Source organism: Pisolithus orientalis (assembly GCF_024613125.1).
Source record: "Pisolithus orientalis strain OTSU chromosome Unknown F5J12scaffold_58, whole genome shotgun sequence".
In the NCBI taxonomy this organism is placed as follows: domain Eukaryota; kingdom Fungi; phylum Basidiomycota; class Agaricomycetes; order Boletales; family Pisolithaceae; genus Pisolithus; species Pisolithus orientalis.
Window position 1 is genome coordinate 70,896 of NW_026260839.1, and position 22,771 is coordinate 93,666.

Below are 22,771 nucleotides of genomic sequence, written 5' to 3' on the forward strand. Positions count from 1 at the left end.
TCCACAATGGGGACAACATTGACAGGTGCTCACCAGAACAGGTTGCATATTTTGGGCTGTTGTCTCAAATCTACAGAGCATCAGACGTGATCAATGGACTTGTATCGAAGATCTGCACTCAGAAGCTCGCTGGTACCGCGCCACTGTCGGAAATTATCATGATTGACATGCTTGAAAAGGCCTCCTCGGATCTTACTGAGGCAATTACGGGTGGTGCATATCATCACTTACAACAGCAGCAAATCAGAGAATTCCTTATCCCACCCACTTCCCAACTCCTTGATCGTATCAAACTGAAGCAAGAGGAACCATCGGCTTCGATGATAAAAATGAAAGAAGACATTATGGATCAGGAGAAAGAGAAGCAATGGCATGCCATGGAGTTGGGCTTTGTTGACTCCAGGGAACTCTTTAAAGAGGTTGGTGCTTGACTCAGTACAGGGACTCACAACTCCGCTTGGGAGGTTCTGCTGCAGGATGCATTGTGGGCAGGCATGCAGAAACACTACCATAATGCCATCCACTCCTCCGACCCTCTCCCTTCAACTCCCTTCATCCCTGTACCTCTTGATCAACTTCACTTCTACCTCAGAGGCCAGACCCCCATCCCGCCTGACCATGTCCTCTACCAACATGCATGCTACCAATGCCATTACCTGGGACATTGGTCATGCCATAATGGATGTGGCTCCCACTATACTCTGGCCCTCAAGGAACTGCCATCTCCATCGCCCCCATCACCCATCGCTGCTTGGACACGTTCCCACGTCTATACTACTCGCCGACCCTTATCCTCTTGTCCACCCAATGCAACTTCCAGCCCGTCCTCAAGGGTCTGAGGACCTTAGAGGGGGGGTGATGTTATGCTCCCATCAGGGGTCATTCCTTTTTTGGTTCCTCTCGGTCACATGCATCACATGCCTCGTTGTGTCCCTAATAGTCATCACCATCCTAGGGGCTCAAATGCTCCAGGGAACGTTTGGGTCTCCCGTTGTTGTCCAGGTATTTCCAATACCTGTCAATACCTCATTGCCACTATGATCCAGTATTCCACTGCCCTCTCTGATGGATGACTTGTTCATTTCTTGTTCCATTAACCCCTTATGACTCATCTATGTTGCTTACTTGTTGTACTATAGCTCCGGTGTCTGGCTCCTCACTGTGCACTGATTGCGCCAGCCGGTATAGCCTTCGTCCCCTTGCCAATCCCCATCATTGACACCATATGACTCATTTCTGTTTCACTGATGAACTCGTTGACTACTGTGGATACGCGTCACGATATGTCTGTTACAACTGGTATGGTACTCGTACTTAGGGGTATATAATCCTACATACTTTGTCCTGTATTGGCAGTTTTTCAATAGCTTGCAACTGAGCTTCATCCCTTTGCTCTAATCTCTGTTCTCTCTCTGTGCAAATAACCTTAGGGACTCGCCAGTAGACAGAACCTCTGTCAGATTATTGTGATAACTCAGCCATAGGGGTTACGACAAGTTCAGCCTGCAGTCTCCCACCTCATGCACTGTCACACACCAAAGGTGTTTGGTGAGGTGGACATGGATGTAGCTGATGAATGGAGGTGAAGACCATAGCCCTCATGTGAAGAAGGACAGCCAGCAATGTCGGCAGTCATCCCTCACACAAGAACAAGTTGTCAATGCCAAGGAAGATGGAGGAGGCAAGTTAAGCACCAATAAAATTCTTAAGCGCCCATGTATGGCATTCCGGTTTTCAACATATCTCCACCAATTCTGCAGACACCAAAACCATTCCCACACTCGCTTGTAGTGCTCAGCCATGCAATCCTACCTTCCAGGATTGGAAAGGATTTGCGCACTCCACACATTTCTACAGCACTCCCTCCAAAAGATGCTCATTTTGCTAATTCTTCTGATATGGCTGCCTCCACATCAGTCATTTCGCTTGTCCCCTTTGCTAGGGACCATGGCTACATATATCTACCAGGAGTTCCTACCAGCTTCTGTCCTGAAGCATCCTGGTACATCCCACCCTCATCTGCCCCCTCTCAGCCCATCCAGCTTGGACAGTGTGTTCTTTTTGTCAGTATGACCTCCAGGAGGATGTTCTTTGGTCGCCTCAGGTCTGTCATTTGCTTGGAAAGGTCTTATGTGGTCGTTTCAGTCTCTCCAGTCCAAGAAGCATATGGATCCTTCCTCCCTGCCCCCTGCAACATCTTCATACCAGTCTTGTCCATCATTCTTCCAAGATTGCAACAGCTACAGTATAATCTACTGTTCCCCACTCTCCCTGATCACATCCATGATGAGTATGATGCACATTTTGCCTCCTTGTTGCAAGATACAGCAGAAGACACTCCCCCTTCATCCTCTCTTCCAACAGAACCTCATTCATGAAGTTTTTATTTGCTTCACTGAGAGGATGGTTTGGGGGGGAAAGTTGTGATCCCCTATGCTCCTGTCACCCCACAGACCCCCAAAGCTTGACCCCTGTTGGCATCTGACTCACCCTGTCCACTTTTGGATGTACTATATTGGCATCAGATCAGTGCTGCCTCTCTGTCATCCCACTTTGGCCTAGAAGTGATCTCTTCGAGATGTGACATGCACGGCCTCCCCCTAATGTGATTCCAGTGCACTTTCCCAGTTCCTGACATTGCTTGACTCATACTGTGACATTCTGACTGTCTTTGACTCACCTATTGCCAATACTTACCAATCTTTTGACTTTGCTTACTGATTCTTCGCTTTTTGGCTTACTTATCCTTACCAATGCTTACCAATGCTTTCCAAGATGATTACCCATCGCTTACATTCCTTACTCATCAGTTACCAATCACTTACCAAGTGTTTGCACCTTGTTTTCCATAGGCAATGCCCCTGTACTGTATATAAGTCACTGTACTTAGGTAGCAAAAAAAAAAAGAAGACATCAGAGAGCCCCTCTTGCTTGCAATTTATCATCTCTCAGTAAATCATTCATCAGCTTCGATAGTTGAGACTTTATTAAGGGTCTAGCTATCATCTACTTCGCTTATCATCATCTATCATCCATATACTTCGCTCCAAGCCCTCCCTGAGCTCAGTACAGCTTAGGACATCGAATTAAGTCACCATCCATCCTTCTGTAGGCTGACAGCAGTCTACCCTATCACTTTCTATCACATTCTTGCTCCCTCTTCGTCAGGAGCACCCCCAACCCTCAGCACTCATCTTTGAGTGTTGTAGCTCACAAAAACCCTCCCAAAGAACAGGTTCTACCATCTAGGTACCACATAGGCACACCACCACTCGCTTTCATTGTCTTTTGTGTTGGTTTTGGTTGGTTTTCACCACTGAACCTCACTTTGACTCACAGTGCTCCATGCCTATTCCATTTGAAGAAGTCACTGCGCTCAGGCATAACAGCTGACAGCAGTCTACCCTATTGCATTCTCTTGCATTCCTGCTTCTTCTTTGTCAGGAGTGCCCCCAACCCTCAGCACTCATCCTTGAGTGTTGTAGCTCACAAAAAACCACCCAAATCAAAGGTTCTACCATCTGGGTACTGCATAGGCACACCACCACTTGCTCTTTTTGTCTTTTGTGTTGGTTTTGGTTGGTTTTCACCACTGAACCACACTTTGACTCACAACAGGCCTGTCTATATGTTGTGACAGGGGTATATTATCCCAAAGACAGGCCCTTCCATATGTTGCCAACTCTGTAATCTATCATAGAGGGGCCCCTCTTTGTGTTGTGACCCTATAAAGCATATGACAGGCAGGCCCATCCATATGTTGTGACCTTCTTCATGATACAATAGGCAGGCCCATCCTGATATTGTGACTGGGGCACACCCTACCATGGACAGGCCCATCCATGTCTTACAGTAGCTCAGCATACTTACTTGGTCATGGGCCCATCTATATGTTGCAGCATCCTTACCCTCCACAGGCCCTCCCATATGTTGTGGAATTGCACTTACAGGCCTGTACATATGTTGCTCTCACTATAGGCCCTCAGGCCTGTCCACGTGTCATGGCTAATCTATTTAGATGGGCCTGTCACAGGGTCTATATAAGTGTTGGCATTTTGGCACACAGGCTACCTATATGTTGTGACTAAATGGACTACATGGGGTCCCCAAGAGACCACAAATTGGTCTTGCTCTTGCCCCCAGCTTTGGCATCAACAGCTGTTGCTGTTGGTTTCTTGTGTCTGACTGACAGAGAAGTCAGCACTTCTATTGGTGATGACTCTCCCTTGTTTGTTATCCATCCTTCATTGCCATCTGCTTTGACATGACATGTGAACACAAGTTGCAGTCTCTCCTGACTCTGGCTCCGAGCTTGGTTCGGCTCCATAGTTCTGAGTCATACCAGTCCTGATGGTGGCGATTGCACTAGGTCACCACAATGTCACATTTCTAATGCAGAGTGAAGATTGCCTCAAGGTCAACATCTGGACCCGGTAACGAAGGCGGAGGGCGGAAAGGAAAGAAGGGAAAAGGGAAAAGGGAAAGAGAGGCAGACACCTTTTGCTCTCCGGCCTGATACAACTCAGATGCCAAGGAATGAGACTAGTGTAGAAGTGATCCACATGGAATCATATTCAAATTACACAGAAGAGGTAAGGATGAACTCAACTGAAAGTTCTAGACCCCCTATTATCGGTGATGCCGCTGTTTCTTCCCCTGGCTTCAAACTTCTTCGTTGCAAGCATGTGCAGCTACAATTGGCTACTATTGGGTGCGCGGTTCACCCTTTCAAATTTCATCGTTTGAGAGTAATCGAGGCACCTTCACTCATGAATGCATGACGACCAACACAGTCAAGAAATTTATCGGCTCAGAATCAGATACTCCACTGTCAATTGCTGCAATCTTTAAGGCACTTCAGGACATGGCAATTATTGACGACGACAAAATTCTTGGTAATCTGTCACCCCCCATGCTGGGCAAACCATTGCTGCCTACGCAACAGCTGTCGAGCATTTTTGTAACCCCGCCACCACATCGTTATTGGTACGTGCCGCTTGCGGTTTACCGTTCTTGCCACCTGGTACCATCCTTCCCATTTTCAAGTCTTGAGTGTTTTCTGTTGGATCCGAGGGGCAGAAAGCAACAGCCCCTTCCGGGTCACAGCCTCAAAGGTTGAAACCGTTGAGGGGCTAAAAAGGCGATCAAGATTAAGGCCAATAGACATCTCGCTAGTATATTCGAGGCTGCCTTGAAACTATACAAGACCTCAGATGTCGATGAGCTTACAGAGATTCCTGGTAGTATGTGGACGGGTCAGCTCCTAACACATTTGTGTGATGACTTCAGGATCACGCTAATACCGGGGTGCCGCACAGCTGTGACATACAGACGGGGTTGTCCGAGTGAGTGGTCACTCAGGGAGTGTATTGTTGCACACAGCGAGCGGGCACTCGACGTCACGACGACCGAGCTCGCTAAGCCTCCTCCTCCAAACCAAAAATCTGCAACAACAACCCAACCTGTCCAAACGGCCTCTCCCTCCCCAACAACACACTCCCCGCTTCGTACCTCGCCTTCCCACTCTTCACTTCCTCACACAACTTTTCATACGCGTGCACGAGTCTTCTCAATGCTTCACGGTGCACGCGACCCGCGATCGCGGCAGACGAGAGAGGCGCAAGACGTGGGGATGAGACCGTATCTGGCGTGGAGAGCCACAGGGAGAATTTGGAAAGCGAGAGTTGAAGCGTAGCGGGTTCGGTCGCGGGCAGGCGGGATAGTGGTGTCTGTTTTGTCGGTGTGCGATCGGGCAAGCATCACACGTCAGCGGAGATGAAAGAATGTATCGACAACACGAACGTAAACGCACCGCCGGATCTTTCGTTTCCAAGGTATGCACAGCGTCCCAAAGCGAAGCATCTCGAAGAATGTGATCATACTGTTCCATTAAATCCTTCATTAGAAACCACACCAACGCCCCAGAATGTAAGAGGGGAAGAGAAAATGGCCTCACATGATCGTCCTCCAACGCACACAGTCTGTCCTGGGTGATCTTTTCGATCTCTTCTTGCTTAACCCGCGTGAATGAGAAAGGCTCTAGTACGTTCTGGGGAAGCGCCGGGTTGATCAGTACTGGTCAGCATCTGTCACCAAACGAATGGAGGAAAGGAATGGCATGACTGAAGCACATTCCGCACACACCTTCAAATAACATAAACAATTTAGCACGAACACAGCGCTATCCCATTGAGGACGTAGGCGGGCTTTTTCTTCAGATGCAGCAGCACACATGGCAATAGCGGGGTCGACCATAATATCCAGGATCCGATTGAATCTCTTTGTTGCATTTGCATTTGCATCACCGTCGTTCCCATTATTCCCAGCATCACTATCGTCTTCACTATCACCTTCGTCTTTATCGTCCATCTTCTCAGTCCCACCCGTTGGAGATGGATCCACACCCTCATCAAGCAAAGACGAATCATAAACCTGCATGATTTCCCTGAGAACCTGTGCATGGTCCATGATGAAATTGGGAGGCGCAAGCGATGGGTCGTCGAGGTCCTGTTATGTTGGTCGTCAGAGAGAAACCGATAGGACGACAAGTCACTTACCAGCGGTATCCGGAGTATCGCTCTGCCCTGTGCTTCAATCGTATCGAAGAACACTTTATAACTGGCCTGTGTGATCCTGCATACATTTATCAGGATGACTCAACGTAGCTGGTTCAACAAACGACACGCCAAAGGACTATCAAGCGGAAAAGGAGCACACGTACTCTCGTAGTGTATCCGACAAGACAGATCGATCCCCGATCGTGCGTTGTATCGTCAAGGCGTAGTATTGCAGTAGATTCGCAACCTTGTAGCATACAATGCTGTCGTCTTGGGCGCGGATGGTCTGGAGGACACGGAGCTGCAGCAACGGAGAGTAGTAAATTGTGGATATGCAAAGTCGACCATGTAACCTACCTTGAGTGGCACACACAACTTGCGGACTCCGGCATCCAACAAGTCCCTTATCCATTCCTCCTCTACACTGTCACCAGCCACTCGCACCTCACCCACCATCCGCTTCGCGCGCCCCGATAACCCGAAGAGACTTTCGAAAAACTCGCATTCGGCTGCGATGGCTTGGTGGACCCATGCGAGCATGTCGCCGATATATCGGATAGGATCGTGCGCATGGAACTCTATGGGACGCGGGAGACCAGAGGGCCCCCCACGTGTGAGCGCGTTTAGGAAGAGGTTGAGAAGAGCGTTCTGTTTTGTTTGGGAGAGGACCGTAAGAGCTTCTCTAGAGGATAGGGGGAGAAGGGGGAGGGGGGGGGGGGGGTGAACAACGATCCAAGCTCGAGAGAGTAAACGTACGAAAGGAGCTCTGGTCTTTGAGAAAGACGTCTTACGGACTCGAGCATCGTAGGACTGACTTCGAGATGGTTCTCTGAACTCAGCCTGCGGAATTCGAACGTACACCATCGATAAATTTTGTCGTACCCTTGTTCGAGGTAAGATGCCGTCGTCGACATGATGTCCATTCTGGACATACGTCAAACAGCCAAAACAAACCCTCGGTGGGGGTAGGAGAGGGTGAGGGCTTACCCTGCCTTGGTGGGACCATCCTCCCCGGACATGAGGACCCTGCAATCAACGCGAATACGCACTGTCTTGTCCATAGCGAGGAAGAATCGGGGTCCAACAGGGACATCCCGAGAGGTGAGGGCCTCGATTTCGTCGTCAGTAAGGGTGAAGCGGTCAAGGAAGAGTGTGACGATGGATTTGCGCGTCTCTACTTGATGTCTACGTGCAATTCAGTGCGCGGGTGAGGGTGGGAGGGCAGGGCGAAACGGACCTCTCTTGCTGCAGACTCTCGGCGTGTTCTAGCAATGAACGGCTTGCTTCTTCTGTTAATTTGAGCTGCGCCTCTGCTTCGTCGCAGTACACACGCATCTCAGCAACGAGTTGCTCCAAGTCATCTAGTTTCTAGGCGACGGTATAGGGATGTTCATGTCCAAACCCACGTACACGCACTTGATTGACCTCTCCGAACGCATGCAAGAAATGCACGCTTTCCCCGGCGAGTTTGTTCTCGAGATCACGTTGCAGATTCTTCCTCGCGCGTGCAGCTGTCTCGTCAATGACATCGTCCTGCGGGTGCTGCTGTTCCGTGTCTTCATCCGAGTCACTGGAGTCGTCGCCATCGTTGTCGGCAGTGTTGACTGCACTGTCTGGTTGGGGTGGGCTGTACAGCTGAGAGAGTGTCTGGAGTGCTTCTACCGCGGCTGGGTCTGTGAACGACGTTGCGAGTATCTTCCGCAGACGATGTGTGATTGGATTGCGGGTCGTCGTGTCCGACGGCATCGTCGACGACCTACTATTAGTACTGTATGATAACAGCCACAGTGTGTTGTTGAAATGACACGTCGGCAGGGCTGCTGCGCTTGATACCACTGAACATCCACACTGCAGTCCACACACACGAGTGGCAGGGTTTGGCAGCTGATGAGACCCAGTCAAGTCCAAATTGACTTTGGATCGCTACCCGAGACTCCTCTGCGCTCCCCGTCCTCTGAATTTGAGGAAATTTCTTACCCGACTCCTCCTCTGCACACCATCATCCCAGCCACCGCCCGCACAGACGACTCGCTACCGCTCCACTACATGCAGTCGGCAGAGGACACATCGACCAGGCGAAGAGTTGCAAAGGGGCCCGGCAGCAGCGGCGGGTTCATGAGTGGCAGCGGCTATGATACCGACGCACTCCTGCAGTACAACGACCACGACCACAAGGACGGTCATTCCAAGCTCAGACCCCCCATCGGAGGCCGTGTGTCCAGTGGTCGTCTTCACAAGCCATACCCTACCCCTCCTACCTCCATAGTACGCTAACACCGTCCACAGTCAGTCCTGGCAACACACTAATAACACACTTTCTCTAGAGCGATTTCATCCACCAAAACCTCGAACACCTCCCGCCCGCCATCTACACTCTTCTTTCCTGCTGGACACGCTTCCACAAAATCGGTCTCGCCGACATCGTCGTGTGGGACGAAGCCCACTTTGGAAAATTTGGCTCCCATTATCTCAAACGCGAATTCTACTTCGATGTACACCCCCCATTGGGCAAGATGCTTGTCGCCCTGGCTGGGCTATTGTCTGGCTACGATGGCAACTTTGAATTCAAAAGTGGAGAAAAATACCCCGCTGCTGTTCCATATGTTGCCATGCGTGTCATGATGGCCACCTTCGGCGTTGCCCTCGTCCCTTTGGGATGGTATACTGCAGTCGAACTGGGCTTGAGTCCGTGGGCGTGTCACTTGGTCGCCCTCATGATCTTGTGTGGTACGGTTTTCGCCTTTGTGCCATTTTCACGCTAATGCATTCCAGACGTGGCTTGGTTGTGTATATCGCGTTTCATTCTTTTGGATTCCATGTTGTTATTCTTCACTTTCACGACCGTCTTTTTCCTCACCAAATTCCACAACCAACAATATCAGTACGTTTCCCGCACTATTTCACCAATTAGGGGCTCACTTCCTATCCAGTTCGTTCTCATTCGACTGGTGGTTATGGCTTGGCCTGACGGGCATCTCCATTGGCTGTGTAACGAGGTAAATGGACCAACAATTTACACCGAGGTTGACCTAAGTCCAATCTGCCAGTGTGAAATGGGTGGGGCTATTTGTTACTGCCGTCGTCGGTATTTACACGATCGAGGACCTATGGGACAAATTCGGTGACCTCCGCATGTCAACGGTGAGTCAACATGTCTACCTCATTCCTCCATTCTTCACGCACATTACCAGCGGAATCAACTACGACACTGGAGCGCGCGAATTTTGTGTTTGATTATTCTCCCCATTCTGGTGTACATGGCTTCTTTCAAACTCCATTTTCTCATACTGAACCATACGGGTCCCGGCGACGCCCAAATGAGCTCACTGTTCCAAGCCCATTTGGTCGGGAATGACTTTTGGAAAAATCCCCTCGGTTCGTATTTCATATACTTCCCACGTATCCCCCAACTTACACGCCACACAAGAGGTCGCCTATGGCTCCAAAATCACGCTAAAAAATATGGGCTGGGGAGGTGGCTTACTCCACTCGCACGTCCAAACCTACCCCTCCGGATCCAATCAACAGCAAGTGACATGCTACCATTACAAAGACGACAACAATCATTGGCTGGTCTTACCTCGCTGGAACGAACCAGCATACAACCCAAACAACGAACTGAGATTCGTCAAAGACGGAGACGTGGTTCGGTTGCAACATCCCCCCACCACTCGAAATCTTCATTCCCATCCTATACCTGCCCCTATCGCGAAATCGAATTATGAGGTATCATGTTACGGTAACTCGACTGTGGGCGATGTCCAAGATCACTGGGTCATCGAAATAGTCGACGACATCCGTCAAGGCAAAAAAGACAACGTGAACCGTATCCGTTCGCTCACGACCAGGATAAGGTTGAGGCATGACATATTGGGGTGTTATCTGTCGGCTGCGAATAAGGTCTTACCCCAGTGGGGCTTTAAACAGATCGAGGTGAGCTGCGTGAAGGAAAGTGATCCCGACGATATACATACGTACTGGAATGTGGAAAGTCACTGGAATGATCGACGTGCGTGGCTTCCTCCTTTCTCTCCCTTTCCCGCTTCTGATGAGTTGTTCTCACACTAACCTTCTGGGTCCTTACGTCCAGTACCTCCTGGCGACGTCAAACACTACAAGTCTCCCTTCCTCCGCGACTTTTGGCACCTCAACGTAGCAATGATGACCTCCAACAACGCTCTCATCCCCGACCCGGATAAAGATGACATTCTAGCATCTCACCCGACCGATTGGCCCTGGCTCCGCCTCGGTCTGCGTATGTGTGGGTGGGGTGACCATCAGCCAAAGTATTATTTATTGGGCACGCCCCTGGTATGGTGGGGCGGAGCGCTGAGTTTGATGGTCTTTGTCATGTTATTGGGAACTTATTTAGTAAGGTGGCAGAGGAGATATGTGGACATGGATGCAAGTGAGTGACCACGTCGTGGCGTGATGCGAAATAGTGACGCTGTATCCATCAGCTGGTTGGGCGCATTTCTTATATGTGGGGAAGGTTGCGTTTTATGGGTGGTTCTTGCATTACGGTATGTCTGCGTTGTTTCGGTGGAGTCCCTGTTAATAAACGTGTATAGCCCCGTTCTTTATCATGGGTCGGGTGACTTATCTACACCACTACGTCAGTATCCTTCCTTGCCTACTCGCTGAGCAGGTCCCTGACAACGTGTTCACAGCTCCCAACCCTTTATTTCTCTGTCCTCATGTTCGGCCATGTCATTGACCACTGCGTGTTTTCTGCACGATGGAAAGAGAAAACGAAACGTGTCGTGTTCGGTGTGGCCACATTCGCGATTGTGGCCAATTTTTGGTGGTTTAGAGGCATGGCGTGGGGGATTGAGGGACCTGTCAATGAGTATTGGGGATTACAGTGGCGGAAGGTGAGTTATTTCAGGCTATGGTTATGGAAGTATGCGGTGCTGACTGGGATGCCGTTAATCTTTCTTTCTGACAGAGCTGGAATATTTACAATGCATGAGTTATCTGTCGCGCGAATTCATCAGACGATTTATTCTTTAGTTGCTGTTGGTTTGGATATTGGATGTCAGACCGCGCCGGAGCTGATTGGATCGTGTCGTGCTGTGTACCATTTTCTATCCCTTGCTTCGCAAGGCTAGACTCGCTCGTCCGATTTCTTTATCCAATAACACAGTTCACATACGATTTGCGCTACTATTCATTGCTAAGCCTATGTCAGAGGGGGCGTGTATATATGCCTTTTCGCCCCAAGTGTTGATACCAGCATGGGGTGCTCCAAATATGGTGAGAGAAGTTTGTTTGGTGGGGAAAGAGAAGCCATGTGGCTGTACAGTCACATGACCTTCCGCGTGAACCCGAGCCGAAAGACAGAAAACCAAATTTCGTGCAGGTGTCTCTTTTCCAGCTGCAGCCATGGCCTCCCTCGCACGGATACGTCCCTGCCTTGCCCGTCGCATCGTAAGTCTATCAAAGCCGACTCCGTGCCCACTCGCCGCGCCCTGAACCAATAACACCTTTACCAGCCCACGTTCGTTCGTGGAATCCAAATGTCGGCGGACACGACCCAGCTGCAGGACGCTATCACGGACCCCTCGCAGCCGTTCACGGTCAAGCTCCACGAGGACTCCTTCCGCACCTACAAAATAGACCCTCCCTCACTTGAGGTCCAGGTTCAAAAGGATGAGTTACTCAAGATATACAAAGACATGCAATGTATGCGCCGGATGGAGATGGCAGCGGATGCGCTGTACAAAGCCAAACTTATCCGGGGATTCTGCCATCTGGCTATCGGTCAGGTATTTCGATCGTCTTAAGCCTCTGCCTTCTTTTTCTCCGGTCACCGTTGACGGTGTATGTATGATAGGAAGCGGTCTCTGTTGGTCTTGAATATGGTATTACGCCCGAGGACCGCGTCATTACAGCCTACCGGTGTCATCCTTTTGCAGTCATGCGTGGCGGTACGATCAAAGGCGTGATCGCCGAACTTCTGGGACGTCAAGACGGCATGTCTCAGGGTAAAGGCGGTTCTATGCACATCTTCACACCCTCGTTCTTCGGTGGGAACGGTATCGTCGGTGCTCAGGTGCCTGTCGGCGCAGGCATCGCGTTTGCGCAAAAATACCTTGGTAAGAAGACAGCCACGTTCGCTTTATATGGAGATGGTGCAAGCAATCAGGGGCAGGTGTTCGAGGCCTTTAATATGGTGCGTCTCCGTTGGTCTGCATGATGTATAAAACCGATTATTATCTTTTTGTGGACAGGCAAAGCTTTGGGATCTCCCTTGTGTCTTTGTGTGCGAGAACAACAAGTATGGTATGGGTACCTCCGCGGAACGCAGCTCCTCCAACACAGAGTACTTCACTCGGGGTGATAAAATTCCTGGCATTCAGGTATGTTCATTGCCTTGCGGGCTGGACCTTTCGTACTCACGACTCTTGATAGGTCAACGGTATGGACATCATTGCTTCTCGTCATGCAGTCCAGTTTGCTCGTAACTGGGTCGTGGAGGGTAACGGCCCACTTCTCATGGAATTCGTTACCTACCGTTACGGTGGTCACTCGTAAGTCACCCTACGCTTTCCACCGTTACCACCAGTGACGCTAAGTGTGGTCGTTCTGCACCAGTATGTCCGACCCTGGAACCACCTATCGTACCCGTGAAGAGGTTCAGCGGATGCGTAGCACCCAAGATCCAATCCGCGGCCTGCAACGATACATCGAAGATTGGGGTCTCGCTACCGAGCAAGAACTCAAGGTGCGAACTTCCCTCTGCTCAAATTCAGAAAGTTGCCTGATGCATTTTGTATAGCAACTCGACAAAGAGGCTAAAGGGGAGGTCGACCAGGCCGTTGAGGAGGCGAAGACGTCGCCTATCCCTCGCTCAGAGGACCTGTGGACGGATATCTACTACAAGGGTACAGAACCATCGTTCATGCGGGGACGGGAACGTGAGGAAGTAAGTAATGTTGTAACGTCTTTTCTTATGGTTATCGACCGCTCCGAACAGGTTCATTATTACTGATGTGGTGCGAGTTATGCGATCGTTGGACGTTCGCTATGACGGCGCTTTTACCCTTCCGAGATCTCGCTATTCATCACATCACGTGCCAGGGTTCTGCGACGAGCAGTGGAATGAGTGATTTTATTGTCGGGATGATTTTTTACATAGCATAGACATCGCCATGAGCTCTATTTTCTTCTATGTCGTAAGTGCGTGATTCCTTGGACGGTGTTGCTCGGTGTTTATCCAACAATTACACCATGAGTGTATTTTCAGTCAAGGCCCTGTTTGGAATGCCAGTTGAAAAATTTTGAAATATATATACTATCACTTGACTGGTGTTGCAACATCAGAAAGCATGGCTTCAGAACTACACAATCACATTGGTAATTACACTACAAAATACATGGACATGTGGAGGAACACAGAAACTTCTGACAGAAATAAAGAGGGTATGTGTGGTGTAGAAGATGCCAGAGAGATGCTGGTTTTTGGACACAAAATGATACAGAGTTGCATGCTACAGTTGTGAGGTGGCTGGTGGGATTTGCCATGTGGACTTGTTGTTGAGGCATATGTGCAGATGTCAAAAAAAGTGTCTCAATTTTTGGGGTGCAGTGACCTTGTACACAAGGTGATCTGTGAAACTGAGGGCTGTCACACAATGTCACACCTTACATTGTAACTCTGATGCACTGATACTCCAAACTGACTTACATCAGCAGTGGCTGATAATGTCACCCCACCATTGCTCCACTTGTATTGTCACACTCTTGCCTCACATTATTGCAACAACAATTACAATCAAAGGATCCTTCTTGTTGGCCTCAGAACTCTTTCAGGAAGCAGGGAAGTGTCTTAAGAGTCCCCAGATAGCATTTCATGATTTTCTGATGTGATTTGATTTCAGCCCTGGTGAGTTATTCTGAAAAGGACCCTTTTTAAGCAGTATATTGATTTTCCCTTGTCCACAAGTGCAGTTATTTTTTTTAAAAATATACAGCCCCCTAGGTCTATAGTATATTGTGCCCTATGTACAATTATGCAGCTTGGATTGAAGTGTGGTGTGGTGTAGTTACCATTTTGTAACACTGTCATTTTGCACATCAGGAAAAGTGGCATCTGCCTAGACTGATATAGAGCAACCAATGTTGCTTTATGGAGCTACTAATGAATCAGGATCAACATTGTTGCTATAGATCACTTGTGATTAGCAGAGCCTGATGTCAGATCAACATTGGCAACATTGTGCTCCATTGATGGCTTTAGGCTCCAATGTAAAGCCACCCATGGTACTATAGGTTGCCCTATATTAGGGCTTCCAAATGTAAGGTGACCTATGGTGCTATAGATTGTGCTATATTAGGGCTTCCAAATGTATGACTACCTATAGTGCTATAGTTTGTCCTTTGTGGTCTTATTTGGCTTTATATATTGCTATACATGTAATCCTAATCCTAATCCAATATGTAATCTAACATCAATCTCATCCAAATCCAAACATACCCCCATCCTACTGTAATCCAAACCTAAACCTAACCTATTCTGCATCTAATCCCATACTAATCCAAAACTGATCACCACTGCAACTGTTAATCATTGTACCTTGACATTCCAGGGGTGCTTTTCTATGTCACATGGATACCCACCTGCAAAATGGCATGATTTAGGGCCATTACAGGCAGAGATATGGCTCAGAGATCCCATAATTGCCTCTGTGTAACTGTTTTCAAAATACCTCCTCACATTTCCTACTCCACAACTCCAAACATTGCAGGTACCCATAGGCTATATCAATGCACATGCTTGCCAAATATCATTGACTACAGATGAGGCAATGGGGAGATATTGGCCAAACAATACAAACTGAGAGTGTCAAATATTTCCTCACTGGAGGCATCTTAACACTTGATATTTCTATGGTGGATGCATGTGATATGGATTGACATATGTACAAAATATCATAGCCTACAGACAAATGTGTGAGGCATTATGTGGAATTGAAGTTGTAGGAGGATTGGACTCAGTGAATTTCAAGTGCGAGTCTGTGGGAAAAAAGTCACATGACCTATGGTTGTGCACACTCTCTTCCACTACATCCAATCTACCTCTCTTGCATCCACCCCAAATTCACCACCATCCAGGTCCAAGCCTCTTCCTACATCCTCAGTACACCTATCTTGGCTCCCATCCATCATTAATTTCATCCTCCATGGCTCCAATGCCATTCACAGAGCAAACAGGTGAGTTGGTGCTTCAACATTGTTTGCCCTAGTTTTCTGCTGACTACTACAATCAGACTCAGGTGCCATGATAAGCTACTAGTTCTATGAGTGTAGTGTGTAGTCTTTGTATTGTAGTTATGATAGGAATATAAGCTTGATTCTTGATTACAACAAAGTGTGAAAAAAAGGACAAAATGGAAAAAAAGGAGCATCTATGGCACCAAAAGGCATGCTCACCAATGCCTCGGGAGGATTCTTTTGTTTGCTATATGTCCCTCCAATGTTGCTATATGCACAATAAACATTGCCATATTTTGCCATTGTTGTGTCATACATCATCATATGAAGCTATTTCTGCTTTTCAAAACAGGGGCTTTGCTATAAATAGTTTTTATGCCTTAAAAGAATTAGGAGCATAAAGGTCCACATAAAGCTATAATAAGCAGCAGAAAGTACTACATAGCTATATGATGCTAGGGGCCTTGTCTTGATACAACACCAGTCAAGTGATAGTATTATATGGAAAATTTCTCTCATGGTGTCATGTGACATAGGTTGTGGGAACATGATTAGGTAACCTTGTCCTGTTTGTCACTCCCCTGGGAGTCCTATGCAGTAAGCCTCCTGACATGTCCAATTCATACAGCAATAGGTCTAGGCAATCTCAATCTCTTTGCTTGAGTGGCCCAGTGGATCTTACCATTCTGCAGAATGCTAGTAAAAGACCTACCCACACACAAAGCTGTCTCTGGAACACAGAGGAGGAGATTGCCCTCCTTGAATTCTTACTCAAGTCTTTGCCTTGTGCTGGCAATGGAGGGTTCAAGGACTCAGTTATTGAGACAGCAGTGGCTCATTTGAGAGCCAAGTTGCCAGAATACAAAGGTGCACCAAAGCATACATTGGCATGCAAATGCAAGTACAGTGGCTCAAAAAAGTGTCCCAATGTTGGGTGATTTTGGAAGGATTTGGGATTTATGAGAGAACCAGTAGGAATCAGTTCAAACTCCTGTAGGACAAAAAATGGTACTAACTATTGCCTTGACAACAAGTGGTTTTTCATATGATTTGGTTGCTATGGCACTGAGATATAACCAATTTAAAATGACATGTCATTGGGACACTTTTTTGAGCATGATGTTGTCAGTCATTATTTAGTAAATAACATATGGATTTGACAACATCTGAAGGATTTTTTGCTTCAACCTTGCCTGATCATGTAATGTACATAATCCTGAGCCATAAAAATGGCTTGGGTCACACTCAGCTAACCCTACTCCACCATGAAATGCATTTTTGCCCCTGCTAGAGCAAACACCCATCCCCTTCCTGAACCTGGCCTTTCTGCTCATCAAATCTCCTCTAGAACTGGTCTGGGAAGCTCTACAGTGGCCAGGGTCATCAAAGAGTTCCATCTAGATGAGGAAGAACTGAAAATGCCATCAAGGCCACCCATATAGTGAGAGTGGCCCATTCCTCTCCTGTCTCTTCCCAAATGGTTTGCAGTGTGCTCAATTCTGCATCCCTGAAGGCTGTAGTCAAGCAGGAACATTATCCTGCAAAGGCTTTCCTACCATTTTCAACACAAATTTCCTTCCTATCTGACCCAAACCTATTGATCTTAGTCCAAGTGACCAGATGACCCTATTCCAGTCCTCAAAGGTCAAGATTTGGTGCTTAAGAGCAAAGGCAGGTCCCTGTTGCCTATGCTTGTCAGACAAGAGTGGCCCCTCCTGCTTGACTAGAGCCTCCAGGGATGCAGAATTGAGCACACTTAAAGCAGTTTTGGATGTAACAGGAGAGGAAAGGAAAGCACTTATTATATGTGTGGCCTGGATGGCATTTTCAGCTCTTCCAGAGGTCACACTAGCAACTATTCTCCTGTCATTTTAAATTGGTTATATCTCAGTGCCATAGCAACCAAATCATATGAAAAACCACTTGTTGTCAAGGCAACAGTTAGTACCATTTTTGGTCCTACAGGAGTTTGAACTGATTCCTACTGGTTCTCTCATAAATCTCAAATCCTGCCAAAATCACCCAACATTGGGACACTTTTTTGAGCCACTGTACCATGGAGATGTGAGCAGTGACTTATTATTATCTTGCTGTCTGATGTCATTGTAGTTCAAAAGGATGCATGCTCTTGTGAATGATCTCAGGAGTGTAACAAGTTGGACTTGGTCAGATGAGCATGGTTGTGGGATTAAAGATGACAATGATCCTTCGTGGCTTGCACAGCTGCAGGTATTGCTCTTGTCTACCTGCAATCACACATGCTTACCATAATTGTAGGTTAATCACAAAGTAGAGAAGTTCAAGAACACCAGGTGCACATGATTCAGTCACTTGTAGTCCTAAAAGTGGGTCATCCAACAAGTACATTTTGACCTGAAACTGGGACTAACTGACATTGGCTGGTGGTCCCTGGGGGTGGGTAGGCTGGACTGTGAAGGTGGGGTTGACCTATGTCATAGGGTGATGGATCAACTACCCTGGATGTGGGGTCAGCTGGCACAGCTATGGGATGGATTGATGACCTGGAAGTGAGGTCAGCTAACATGGCTATGGGATGAATTAGTGACCTGGAAGTGGGGCCAGCTGATGCAGCTATGGGATAGATTAGCATCCTAGAAGTGAGGTCAGCCAATGCAACTGTGGGATGAATAAGTGTCCTGGAAGTGAGGCCAGCTGATGTGGCTATGGGATGAATTAGTGACCTGGAAGTGGGGTCAGCTGACACAGCTATGGGATAGATTAGCATCCTACAAGTGAGGTTGGCCAATGCAGCTATGGAATGGATTAGTGTCATGGAAGTGAGGTCAGCTGACATGGCTATGGGATGAATTAGTGACCTGGAAGTGGGGTTGGCTGACACAATGGATTAGTGTCCTGGAAGTGAGGTCAGCTGACATGGCTATGGGATGGATTGGTGACCTGGAAGTGGGGTCAGCTGACTTGGCTGGGGGATGGATTAGTGACCTGGAAGTGGGGTGGCCAGCACAGCTATGGGATGGATTGATGACCTGGAAGTGGGACCAGCTGACATGGCTGGGGGAGGGGCTGATGTCCTGGCAGTGGGGTCAGCTGATGTGGCTGGGGGAATGAGCCATGACCTGGAGTTAGGGTTGGGCAGACCTCTTCAAGGCAATCCTCAGGTACTACAACACACTTATTACACACTACCCTTCTGCAACCTGCCTGATCACAAGGCCACAATGTCCCTCCATCCCTGCACATCACACAGAACTGCATAGCATGTTAGGAAGATGGATGGAATATAACAACAGACTTACCAAGTTCCTCATCCTTCTTTTCTTGACAACAGGGGCCTTCCTAGCATGGGCCTTGCTTGACTTGGCAGCTTATTTTTCCCTAGCTTGCAGACCAGTAAGAGATACCCTGGGAGCTCTACCTCCAGCAGTCTTCTTAGCTGTCTGCTTGGTCTTCACCATCTTAGTCTAGTGTGCCAACATTAGTGAGTGGCAGCAATGTGTGATGCAGAAAGGAAAGTAGTGTACCTTGTTATCTTTATGGGATGTGAAAGGGGTAGGGGACAAGCAATAAGATAACAATAAATGCATTTAGTTTGGTGCATATATCATGGAGCAGGGATAGATATCTACATATTTATGGAAAAGACAAGCCAATGTGATCTGATTTGTTCAACTACACACACTGGATAAGCAGACCAGAGAGGGGGATGTGTGAGTATCATCTGGACACCCATCTGGACACCATGAAGTAGAAGTCCAACAACATACCTATTTATTGGATGAGACACAGCAAGGGAGATGCAGTGCAGCAGGAGGAATATATGAATCAATAGCCTACTAGTGTGTCTTGTGAGTGGTATTAGGATGCTGCAAACTAGGATGATGTACCTTTTTTTGGATGAGACATGGTGAGAGGGGGTGTTTTGTGAGTGGTACAGGGACACCATGAACTGGGATGACATACCTTTTTTTGGATGAGACACAGTGAGGGGGTGTTTTGTGAGTGGTACAGGGATGCTACAAACTGGGATAGCATACCTTTTTTTTGGATGAGACATAGTGAGAGGGGGTGTTTTGTGAGTGGTATAGGGACACTGCAAGCAGGGGTGACAAACCTTTTTTTTGGATGAGACATAGAGAGAGGGGGTGTTTTGTGAGTGGTACAGGGACACTGCAAGCAGGGGTGACATACCATTTTTTTGGATAAGACATAGTGAGAGGGGGTGTTTTGTGAGTGGTACAGGGACACTGCAAGCTGGGATGACATACCTTTTTTTTGGATGAGACACAGCAGGAGGGGGTGTTTTGTGAGTGGTACAGGGACACTGCAAGCTAGGATGACAAACCTTTTTTTTGGATGAGACACAGTGTGAGTCAAAGTGTGGAAAGGTGGTGGAAACCAACCAAAACAAACACCAAAGACAAATAGTGAGCAAGTGGTGGTGTACCTCTGTGGATCCTGAAGGGCAGAAAAATCTAAAGTGTGGGGATTTCAATGGCAGGTGCTCCTGGTGCAAGTCAACAATGAGTTACATAGGAGTAGATGAACAGATGATGACTGTGAGGAGGAAGCTGGATAGAGCAAGGGTATTCAGCCAAAATGACTCCTGGTGCAAGTTGATGTTGAGTTATGCAGGAGTGAAAGGATGACTAAGCATGGATGGGACTACAGATAATGAAGATAGACCCTTGATGGAGCCTCAACTACCAAGGACAAGGATTGATGACAGATAGACCCCTTTGTGGAGCCTCAATGTTGACAATGAGTTACTTCAGAGATGAGCTGAACTGACTGCTGACTTCTGATTGCTTCTGTTGTAGCTAAGTACATGGGGTTTATATACTGTGGGGGAGCACAGCCCATGACAAACAAGGCACAAATGCTTGGTAAGTAATGAGTAAGGACTGTAAGCAATGAGTAATCATGATGAGTAAGTGAGGAATGAAAAGTAAGCAAGCAAAGAAGATTGGTAAGTATTGACAACAAATGAGTCAAGGACAGCCAAAATATCACAGTATGAGTCAAAGAACATCAGAAACTGAGTAAGTGCACTGGTATCACATCAGGGGGTGGCAATGCATGACAGATCTTGGCAGAGACATCACTAGATCAAAGGATGGGATGACAGATGGATGGTGTTCCCAGATGGGGAAGTATTAAATCCAGAAATGAAGGGCATGAATCAGGGGTCAAAGGGCTAGGGTGTTGGGGGTCTGTGAGGGCAACAGGAGCATAGGCAATCACATCTCCCACCCATTCATCCTCTCAGCAAAGTTAACAAAACACTTCATGAATGAGGCTCTGATGGAGGAGAAGGAGAAAGGGGCATGTCTTCTTCTGGGTCTTGCAGTAAGAAGGCAAGATACATGTCATACTTGTCATGGATGTGATCTGGGAGGGCAGAGAACAGTAGATTATGCTGCAGCTGTTGCAATGTGGGGAGAATGATGGATGAGATTGGAATAAAGACATTTCAGGGAGCAGGGAGGAAGGATCCATATGCTTCATCAAGTAGGGAGACTGAAATGACTACATAGGACCTTTCTAACTGTGTGACAGACCTGAGGTGACCAAAGAACATCCTTCTGGAAGTCATACTGACAAGGAGAACATGCTGACCAAGCTGCATGGGATGAGATGGGGCTGACAATGATGGGATGAACCAGGGGGCTTCAGGATGGAAGCTGGTGGGAATGCCTGGCAGATCTACATAGCCACTGTCTCTGGCAAAGGAGACAAGTGAGATGATTGATGAGGAGGTGGCCATTTCTGATGGACTTAGTGGAATCAGCATCTGATGGATGGGGTGCTGTAGAAATGTATAGGGTGTGAGGATCCTTTCCAAACTTGGAAGGCAGGATTGCATGGCTGAGTACTTTAAGTGTGAGAACAGAGTTGATATCTTTGGAAATGGGGGAGATACAACAAGAACTGGAATGCCATACATGGGCACTAAAAACTTTTGATGGGTGCTTAACTTGCTTCCTATTTTCTCTCTGGCACTGATGACTCATTCATGTGTGAAGGACAACTGCTAATGTCCAGCAGTCTTTCTGTGCATGAGGGCTATAGTCTTCATCTGCATCCATGGCATTGTGTGCAACTCATTGACAAGTTAGGTGGAGTCAGCTGTAACCATGTCCACAACACCTTTGGTGTATGACAACATCAAGACAGGTTTTGTGAGTGGTACAGGGACACCAAATAACATGCAGTAGAGAGACTCAGAACTGAAGAAGGGGGATATGAACTGGCAGTGTCCTAGTGTGTGATGTGAGTGTTCTAAAGATGCTGTGAGAGGTGCAATGACATACCTTTTTTGTTTTTTTGAAGGGAGACATGGCATCACAGGGACAATGTACCTACATATTTTGTGTTTAGATGAGGAGAGATGTGAGAGGTGCTGAGTGAGAGAGCAACATGTGAAAATCTTGAGGGAGAGGTGGCATGGAAGTGGGAGAGATTAATTCACAATGTCATGCTAGTGCATTATGTGAGTATTATCCAGACCATGTGATCTAGAGGATGATGACATACCTAAAATTTTGCTGAGATGCAGGCTGGGACAGCACAAAGAAGTTTTGTGAGGGAGACATTGCATGGCAGGAAGAGAGGAGCAAGAGACTGTCAATCTGGATACTTGGATGCACAGATCTCAATTTTGGACAGGTAGACACTGTCACAGAACATGTGCATAGTGGGATCTATGATAATCTTGACACAACCTTGATTTTGACATGGACAATGTCATGGATGTCACAATTATCACACCTGTTTACCCATACTTTGGATGCACCTTGCTCAGTCAGACACATTGCAAGGATTGCTCATGAATCACAAAAATTTTTGACTTGAATGACATAGATATTTTATGCCACAAAAATGCATGCAATTAAAGTTGATTAGTAGACATACATGGTGGAGATCCTCATACAATGGAATGTCCAGTTGCCACTTCAATTCCTGCAACCCTGAATTAGAATCAGGTTCAAGACTGGAACATTACATAGTACTATTTA

At 47.5% G+C, this 22,771-nt stretch overlaps 4 protein-coding genes across 4 annotated transcripts; 2 read left to right on the forward strand and 2 right to left on the reverse strand.

Moving 5' to 3' along the window:
• Positions 1–5,268: 5,268 nt before the first annotated feature.
• F5J12DRAFT_475395 (oligomeric Golgi complex subunit 6) lies at positions 5,269–8,445 on the reverse strand. Its single transcript, XM_051739608.1, has 11 exons — positions 7,974–8,445; positions 7,795–7,925; positions 7,545–7,742; positions 7,314–7,481; positions 6,915–7,239; positions 6,722–6,858; positions 6,558–6,633; positions 6,145–6,507; positions 5,957–6,049; positions 5,813–5,881; positions 5,269–5,729 (listed from the first exon to the last, which is right to left on the reverse strand). Exons 1-11 carry the CDS (start codon positions 8,301–8,303, stop codon positions 5,418–5,420), a joined length of 2,202 nt encoding a protein of 733 aa, XP_051595254.1. The 5' UTR covers positions 8,304–8,445; the 3' UTR covers positions 5,269–5,417.
• F5J12DRAFT_862810 (glycosyltransferase family 39 protein) lies at positions 8,346–11,753 on the forward strand. The gene is made up of 12 exons (XM_051746940.1): positions 8,346–8,822; positions 8,882–9,284; positions 9,330–9,438; positions 9,488–9,553; positions 9,605–9,698; positions 9,749–9,932; positions 9,985–10,566; positions 10,648–10,965; positions 11,018–11,080; positions 11,129–11,172; positions 11,228–11,431; positions 11,506–11,753. The coding sequence occupies exons 1-12, from the start codon at positions 8,445–8,447 to the stop codon at positions 11,527–11,529; spliced, it is 2,469 nt and encodes an 822-aa protein (XP_051595255.1). The 5' UTR covers positions 8,346–8,444; the 3' UTR covers positions 11,530–11,753.
• A 168-nt stretch (positions 11,754–11,921) lies between these two features.
• Positions 11,922–13,950, forward strand: F5J12DRAFT_862820 (mitochondrial pyruvate dehydrogenase E1 component beta subunit). Its single transcript, XM_051746941.1, has 8 exons — positions 11,922–11,987; positions 12,053–12,325; positions 12,394–12,732; positions 12,791–12,919; positions 12,972–13,090; positions 13,155–13,284; positions 13,339–13,485; positions 13,537–13,950. Exons 1-8 carry the CDS (start codon positions 11,943–11,945, stop codon positions 13,549–13,551), a joined length of 1,197 nt encoding a protein of 398 aa, XP_051595256.1. The 5' UTR covers positions 11,922–11,942; the 3' UTR covers positions 13,552–13,950.
• A 5,010-nt stretch (positions 13,951–18,960) lies between these two features.
• On the reverse strand, positions 18,961–19,963 carry F5J12DRAFT_786491 (uncharacterized protein; the record flags this gene model as incomplete). Its single annotated transcript, XM_051743455.1, has 8 exons — positions 18,961–18,987; positions 19,052–19,111; positions 19,157–19,216; positions 19,435–19,519; positions 19,716–19,768; positions 19,790–19,845; positions 19,867–19,922; positions 19,944–19,963. 8 exons carry the CDS (start codon positions 19,961–19,963, stop codon positions 18,961–18,963), a joined length of 417 nt encoding a protein of 138 aa, XP_051595257.1.
• Positions 19,964–22,771: the final 2,808 nt, after the last annotated feature.